General features: G+C 30.3%; 1 protein-coding gene across 1 annotated transcript in view; it reads right to left on the reverse strand.

Moving 5' to 3' along the window:
• Positions 1–8,828, reverse strand: part of LOC106791472 — a 43,244-nt gene that overhangs the window by 26,933 nt on the left and 7,483 nt on the right. Inside the window, exons 6-7 of the mRNA XM_014757112.1 lie at positions 8,495–8,626; positions 5,069–5,248 (exon numbers count right to left, since the gene is read on the reverse strand). Coding sequence (XP_014612598.1) covers positions 5,069–5,248; positions 8,495–8,626 — 312 coding nt within the window. The remainder of the gene's footprint in view (positions 1–5,068; positions 5,249–8,494; positions 8,627–8,828) is intronic.

The following is an 8,828-nucleotide window of genomic DNA, read 5'->3' on the forward strand; positions in this document are numbered from 1 at the left end:
CTCAAATAACTTGTAAACTAATAGATTTAGCGAAAAATTATAAGAAACCTTTTTTATAGAGCGTTAAATTCTCCATAAAAATATGTATGATTTATCATGATAGATCCATTTATTCCTGAATAATAACATTCTAAATAACGAAGGAAATTTCTCTCATATTATTTCCATAAGAAACTTAGGTTGGAATGCGGACTATCTTAGAGTTGATATTAAGAGCTCAAATTTTCAGATAATTTTTTTTTATAAATTTGGAAGCTTTTGAGCCCCTGAGCGCCAAGAAATTTGAAAACACCCCTGTTAAGGACCACCCTAATATATATATATGTTATCGACAATGTATAAAAAGCAAACGTTGCATAGAAAATCTGGCATTTTTGGGAAAAGTATGAAAGAATGAATATTTCACACATTTACTAAGTATTCTGTGCAATGTCAAAAGACAACTCAACAAAGTATAAAATACTCTCGCTAATGACGTTTTTAATGTCACATGGGAAGACACGTAAAGATGATGAAGATGATGAAATTGATATTTTATGCATTTTGCTTCAAACTAGGAATGTCGTTGAAAATAAATTTGATTTTAAATTCAATCTGGAAATACATGTAAAAGAAAAACCATGAAAATGAATTCTGACAAGAAATTTTTTCCTGGTTTTTCGGAAGCTACTGAGTGAGTTTTTATTCTTGAAATCGACAAGGGACGAATTGATTCGTGTTATCTGTTGATAGTTATTATAAACGTGACAAAAGATGGTTTTTAACGATTTGAAATTACTGAAAAAATTTTTAAATAATTGTTAACGAGATCACAAATCACTTTATACCCAAAGAATTTTTTTTTACACAGAATTTAAGATATTCCTGACCGCAAAATATCTCTTTGGTAAGCTGCTATTATTCAGTTCACAGAAAACAACAAAGAATTCGTCAAGTGTATACGAAAAACCAAGCCCCAAAACAGGTAGCACTTTTGTGTGAAAAGAACAAGGAAGTACAATTCAAAATTTCATTTAAGCCTTCCTTGTTGCAACACGTACATTCATATTTTGTTTTCTCTTGTTTTCCTCAATAGTAATGTCCAATATTTTCTTTTGTATTTCTTTCTTTTCAATAAAAGTCTTTTCATAATTCTCTTTTAATACTTTGCCTAAATAGCATTTGTCATTCTATATAAGACTAATGTTTAGGTATCTTTTTCTTTTTTTTTCCTAACCTTTGTTCGCTTACTCCTGAAAACTGGCCTTTGTTCGCCCACTCTTGAAAATACGCCTTTCCTAAATTTCTCCAGTTACGTTTACTCAGAATTTTTTGATGCCAGTGAATTCCAGCTGCGCGTTTGATGTCATCCATACATTTTACAATTAGTTATATTGTGCCAATATAAAATTTTTGATAGACCATTGTTCATTTTACTGTCTCATAACTTGTCCTGCCCAATGCTATTTTAATATAGCTATTCTTTCGATTATGTTTGTGATCTTTGTTCTCTTTCGGACATTTTCATTTCTAATTTTGTCTCTCAGGGAAACCTTTAGCATTGCTCGTTCCATAGATTTCTGCATTATTCTCAATTTATTAGCATTCTTTATTGTTAAGGCTACTGTCTCCACCCCTTAGATGATGACAGGTGTAAAGATTCTTTTTAAATTTATGGGAATTGTGTTATTTTTCAGTATTAATGATAGTCCACCGAAAGCAACCTAGGAAAGTTTGATCCGTTTCGTGATCTCTTGGAATATTATAATATGTTTTAGATAGTTGTACTAACGTTTTTTTATGTTATGGTTGTCTATTATTATTCGTATATTTTGTCAGCTCATTATTTATGTTTTTAACAATTTCATTAACAATCCTAATCGCATTTCGTTCAGTTTTTGTAACATTTTTTGGATCTCATTTCTGTTCTCCTATATCAGAACAATGTTATCCACAAATCTGAGATGATTTAGATAGTTCCGTTTATCTTTCCACCTTTTTATCTTCCCATAAGAGATCTTTAAAAATTTTTTCTAGTGCCAGAGTGAAAAGTTTGGGTGACATTGTATTTTCTTAACGTACGCCTCTTTCCACTTTGATATTATTAATATTTGTTGTCTCAACTAACTTCACACGTAAATAAACATTTGGATAGATGTATCCAACAATTGTAACGTATCTAAAATTGATTTGAACACTATTCATGGACTTAAATATATGCCAGATCTCAATCATGTGCTTTCAATCACAATGCATCATCTCAAATGCTTTCTGAAAGTCAATGAAAGCAAAAGTGTATTGATATATGTGCCCATAATTATGAAAGTGTTCTAACAAAGTCAAAATTAAAACAAAAATGAGTTTATTAGTTATTTCACATCACATTATTTTAAACTAAATTAATTCAATGTAATTTTCATGATATTGTCAAAAATGAACCGTCAGATAGTGTTTTTTATTTCAATATTATATAGAATTCATTTAATGTTCAAATGTAATCCTTTAAATATCTCGAAACAAGAGATATATGACTTACAAGGAGACCTTACGGTTGTGCCCTCACTGATTTTAACGAGCTTTGGTATACTAGTATACCTTTATGGTGTTAACCTGGTAAAGTATTTTATAAAAATGCGAAGCCAATTTCGAGAAAAATGCTTTTAAAGTTTTGAATTTTTTGTATACATATTTATATCATCTTAAATTCAACTGTTTATCAAGTAGCGCTTTAGCGTTAGTAGTGGCGTACTCGCTTCTCGTAATGCTAATTAGTGTTCGATCCTTCATGGGGGAAATTTTTTTAATAATTTTTTTCTATCTGTTTTTAAATTGCTTTCATATTTTAAAATTTTTAAATATATACAGGAAAGAGAAAATTATTTAATACAAAAAAATTAGGAATTATTAATTTTTTAACATCTTGCACAAATTATAAAGGAAAATTGATTTTACTTGAATTACAGTTAATATTTTTTTTTTAACAGCTATATGAAAAGGTATCTTCAATATACTAACAAATAACAATCGTATATATTCTAATTATTAACTATTTCATGTATAATATACCTGATAAAAAATAAAATGGTAACTATTATTCAAGGATTGAAGTTTCGTTTATTATTTGTGTGCGCAAGATGTCAAAAACTTTATTGTTTTGAATGTTTTTACGATAACTATCACTCTGGATCCTGCGTTTAAGGGGTTACATGGGTTTACACCGGGAAAAAATAGCATATTTTCAACAATTTTTTTTTCTATATAAAAAATAGAATTCCTATCAAAACTTTTTATAGTATTTAAGATACATATTTAAAGAACATTTTCTGAATTTTTGGTTGAAAAATATTTTAAACTCAGCCATTGCGACGTCATTTCCGGTGACCCCACCGAAAAAAAGTGTTTTCGCGTTGACAGCAGAACTTATAAACGGTRGGGGTTTTTCTGTTRAAAAAWTARGGTCTTTTAGTGAATACTTAAAACTAGAAACTGGACGAAGGAAAAAGAAAAAAATTAAAATTTGGATTTTTGGCAACGTTTTTAGCAAGAACATTCAAATTTCGCTACAATTTGCACCACATTTTGGTTTCTTAAAATTCGATTTTATGAAAAAAACGAAAATCCTTCGTCCAAGTCCTTGTCRATARTATCACGAAGACRTGTAGCAAATTTCATBAAAATYRGTTAAATAGTTTTCGAGAAATCTTGACAACCGACTTTAGAAAAAGCGTTTTGAGAAAAACGCGTTTAAAGATTTGAGTGCTGGTATAAGAGCCATTAAAGAGTGGAACTTCCCAGGGCTCTATCTTTAAAACTACTACTCCTATCGACTTCAAAATTGCATACAATATTCTAGATGAGTTGTAGAATTGAAAAAAGAAATAAAAAAAAAAAATTTTTTTGAAAGTCCCAAACCCATGTAACCCCTTAATAAATATTAATAAATGTACAATAAATCTTAAACCTCATGGATATAAAAAAATTATACATGAAATTGTTAATGAGTAGACTATATAGGATTGTTATTTGTTAATATATTGAAAATTTATCTATTTTCATAAACCTGTTAAAAAATAAAATGTTAACTGTAATTCAAGTAATCGATTTTCCTTTATTATTTGCGCAAAATATTAAAAAATTTATTATTTCTAATTTTTTTGCAATAAATAATTTTCTCTTTCCTGTATATATTTAGAAATTAAGAATTATGAAAAAACAATTTAAAAACAARTAGAAAAAAATTATTAAAAAAACTTCCCCCATGAAGGATCGAACACTAAACTAGCAGCACGAAAAGCGAGCACGCTACTACTTACGCTAACGCAACACTTAATAAACAATTGCATTTAAGATAATATAAACATGTATACAAAAAAATCAAAACTTTAAAAGCTTTTTTCTCGAAATTGGCTTCGCGTTAGGATAAAATACTTTACCACGACAACACCCTACTAGAATACTACTAATATATCAAAGCTCGTTAAAATCAGTGAGGGCACAACCGTAAGGTCTCCTTGTTAGACCACTTTTATAATTATGGGCACATATTATACTTCGAAGTTTTCTCAAGAAAATGTTTCATTGCTTATAGATGATCGGTTGTACTAAACCCTTTCAGAAATCCACAAGTTATGTCCTGTTCCACAAGTTGATAGAAGTCAAATTTAGATGTTAGTCGATTTGTGATAATTTTCATAAACAATTTGTATAGGTGGGCAAAGCAAACTTATAGATCTATAGTATTTTATAATACTTATGTAACCTTTTTTAAGATTCAAAAATACTTCGACATTTTGTCAGGAGTCTGGTATTTATTGAAAAAGATCCTCGGGGGTTTCTTCAAAGCATGATCTCCAAATTTCAGTATTTCAATGGTAATTCTATCTTCTTTTGGACACTTACTAATCTTCATCTGTTTCTAAGACTTTTCTTATATGCCTAGGTATAGTATATACAATATTAAAATAATTCAGATATTTTATACTTTGCCCAAAAACGCTAGATATTTTATACAGTCCCTGTTTTTTTTTTCTTTTTTATACATTACCGGTAACATATATATGATATATATTGAATACATAATTATACTAACGTTGTCTAATTTACTTTCGTCAGCTCCATATTCGGTTAAAAGATTGTACATGATATCATCGTCCTTTAACGCAGCCGCGTAATGTAATGGTGTTTTACCTTCGTTGTCTTGAGCCGTTACTATCGAAGGATACCTTTCAAGAATTTCACGAGCAACTTCCAAATAACCCAATCCGGCAGCCTGATTGATTACGTACAAATTTCATCATTGCAATAACACAGAAATTCTATTGTAATATTCCGGTCAATTTAGACATAAAAAAAGTGGTCAAATAACAATAATTCCCGGAAAGCCAAATTTTGGTGGAGAGCTGTAGTTTACCATTACAAATAAAGTTTTAAAAATCCCCATCGATTCTATGTGTGCTTAAAAAGTTATTCAAGGTCAAAGGTCAAAATTTGAGGTTTTTTAGATTTTGCTTGAAAACGGTAAGTTTTATCAAAAAAAACTTCAAACCAAAGTTGTAGATCTTAAAATTCTCTACAAAAATGGTCTTTATGATTTATTTCCTAAGAGTTACCATTCCTGAGATATCGCGATTCTAAGAGTCACATTATACTTGATATGCACATATAAGCCACGTATATACATATTAGGCACTTAAGACAAGTATAAATACCTATTTGTGTCTTTTTTATATATATTATACTATCCTAAAAACATTTATTCATAAGATAGCCATTCCCTAACTGAATCTCCTCTATGCACGTGGGCTTGAAAAACATCGGGCTATTCTATTGTCCGTAGGTCTCGTTCATATACCTGTTTCTTTTAGTGCTAAAGGTTCAGTTCAAGTGAATATACGTACTTATTACAAGCATCTACCATTTAGGTTATATGTGTTATTTTATAGCTCTAAAAAATGTCTCAGTTTTGCTTTATTTGCAATAAACTTTTAACTGAAGATAAAACAGTTGTGGTTAATCGTGGAATGGTAAATTTAATCGAGGCTAGTGTCGCGAGAGGTGATGAGTTTACTGAGTATTTAAGAATTCAAAAATCCGTTAAAATACACGTGGATTGCAGAAAATCATACACCCGGAAAACTTCAATTTCTGCAGTGAAAAGACAACATGAGGAGAAACCGGCTAGTACTTCAAAAATAAGTCCACCTCGTACTAGAACGCGAGTAAGTGAATCAAATTTTTGTTTTAAAAAATATTGTTTATTTTGTGGCAATGAAGCCAATGAAGAAACTGAGAAAAAAAAAGCACAGCATCTTCGAAAAAAAATTTGTTACGTGACTACACTAAAATTCAAAGAATCACTGTTGAAATTTGCTAAAGATCGTTCTGATGATGTTTCAAAGGCTGTTCTTGAACGTATTAATTTTGAGTATGATTTAGTCGCTGCTGATGCAAAATACCATGACAGTTGTTACAAATCTTTCCTAAAACCGAATACTGGTGGTAAAATTGGCCGTCCACAAGATGAAACTATAAACTCTGCGATGGAGATCATTTTTCAATTATTAGAAACGAGTGATGATTGCCAGTTTTCGTTGGATGAATTAAGGAATGTTTGTCAAGATGTAGCTTTAGATGACAGAACTATAAAAATACGATTGAAACTGAAGTATGGCAGTAGAATTATTATTACAGAGAAGTCTGGAAAATTAAAATTTATTTGTTTTATTGACAATTACCAAGATATTTTAAGTCAAGTCTGGTCTGATAAAAAACACTTGGATGAAAAAGACAAGCGGTTAAAAACTTTGGAAGCTGCGGCAGCAATTGTTCGTGAAGATATTCAATCTTGCGTTTTCGATAATACTATGTACCCCCCACCARRTAGAATGTTCGARRATATAAATAAAGATATTCCCGAATCATTATCATATTTTTTGGAACAAGTCATTTTAAAAAAAACGCGCCAAGTACACTACCTCACTGGTGGTGTGGAAATGTGTGCATATCATGTATAATGTGACTCTTAGAATCGCAATATCTCAGGAATGGTAACTCTTAGGAAAGAAATCATAAAGACCATTTTTGTAGAGAATTTTARGATCTACAACTTTGGTTTGAAGTTTTTTTTTGATAAAACTTACCGTTTTCAAGCAAAATCCAAAAAACCTCAAATTTTTACCTTTGTCCTTGAATAACTTTTTAAGTACACATAGAATCGATGGGGATTTTTAAAACTTTATTTGTAATGGTAAACTACAGCTCTCCACCAATATTTGGCTTTCCGGGAATTATTGTTATTTCAAATGTCTAAGTTGACCGGACTATAATACGTAAACGTTTGATTAATCTAGCACAGTGGTACTCAACCTGCAACCTCGTTAAATCGTAATGTGCAATCATGAATACAAAGGTAAACAAGAATTTCAATTTGTTTAGATAAAAATAAATAATCTAGGAATAGTGATCGCCCCCTTTCTTCCTCCACCCCCTCCCCTTCCGTTGCAACAAATATTCGCTCACTCATTGTCAGTCATAAAAAGTGAAACATGTTTTACATTTATAGGTTATTAAATATCATTACAGTTGTTGTAGCAGAAAGTATACCAAAAATCACATAAATCTCATAATTTAAATAAACATATGGGGGATAAATATGTGTTTTATCCCCCATTGACTCTTTATTTTAACATTGAGAAACAACAATAAAACTGAATAAGTTTTTTGAAGTGAAACTTTTTTTTCGAAAGGGTATAGAAAATTTGTAAACAACACGAAAAGTGAAAGGTGAAACGGGGAGATATCGATCGGGCAAGATGACAGGGGGAAACTAAAAAAGTTTCACTTCAGTCGCGTGTAAGTTTCACATGTTATTCTTTTTTTTTTTTATTCATCGTTTTGTAAATTGCTATTTTAAATGGTAAATGAGGTTAGGTTTAACCGTTTTACGTAATACTGTATCGTAAAATGTCTGGCACTGTTTGTTGCCAGACTTTTGTTGCGGCCCGCTTAACCCTTTCCATTCCAAATTATATTTCAATTTTGTTACCGGCAGCTACCAAAACGCTTTGAAATTATTTGAAATTTACTTTAACTAAGAAATAAGGCAATATTTTAAATAAGTCAAAGAAAGGAAACTAATTTAATGAAATATCTATTTGTATTTTGTAATTTCTAAATGTATGATATATTTCTTGAGATAAAAACTGATGTCGAGTCACTCTCGACATTGGGATGAAAAGGGTTAATTTAAGTAAGGAATGTATGTGGGTGTCAAAATACAGAAATGCTAATCGAACCCAACCCAACCCACCACTAACACCACCACTACCCCTGACCATAACTTAAGTTAAGACACAAAGAATTTTTAGTCAATAAATTGTAGACAAATCCGACACCTACTTTTAGAAAATATTTTCCCTGTCGAGAAAAAACAAAAGAAAGGAACGTATGAGGCCCGTGAAAAAAAAAAAGGTTGAGTACCCCCGGTCTAGCGATTATTTGAAATTCATTAAAGTACCTTGTGCAAAACGTTTAAACCGTTTGCATCCTTGCTACACAAAATAACAGGCGAGACTGGATCTTCCAATTTTTTCTTCAAACCCTCCAAATCATTTTTCACCGTTGCTGCGTGTATATCTTTAACGGTACCCTAAATAAAATTCTTTTGTCACGTTAAAAATTATTTATTTATTTATTTATTTATTTATTCAGCAATATATATATATATATACAATGACGCACGAAAGTATTTGAACACTTACCATGAAATACTTTATAAATTATAATAAATATATTATATAACACTTACCGACATATTATTAATATTGAATGAAGGTATGACTCTTCTCTAG

Source organism: Polistes canadensis, unplaced genomic scaffold (genome assembly GCF_001313835.1).
Source record: "Polistes canadensis isolate GaletaPanama2010 unplaced genomic scaffold, ASM131383v1 scaffold_310, whole genome shotgun sequence".
NCBI classification, from domain to species: Eukaryota; Metazoa; Arthropoda; class Insecta; order Hymenoptera; family Vespidae; genus Polistes; species Polistes canadensis.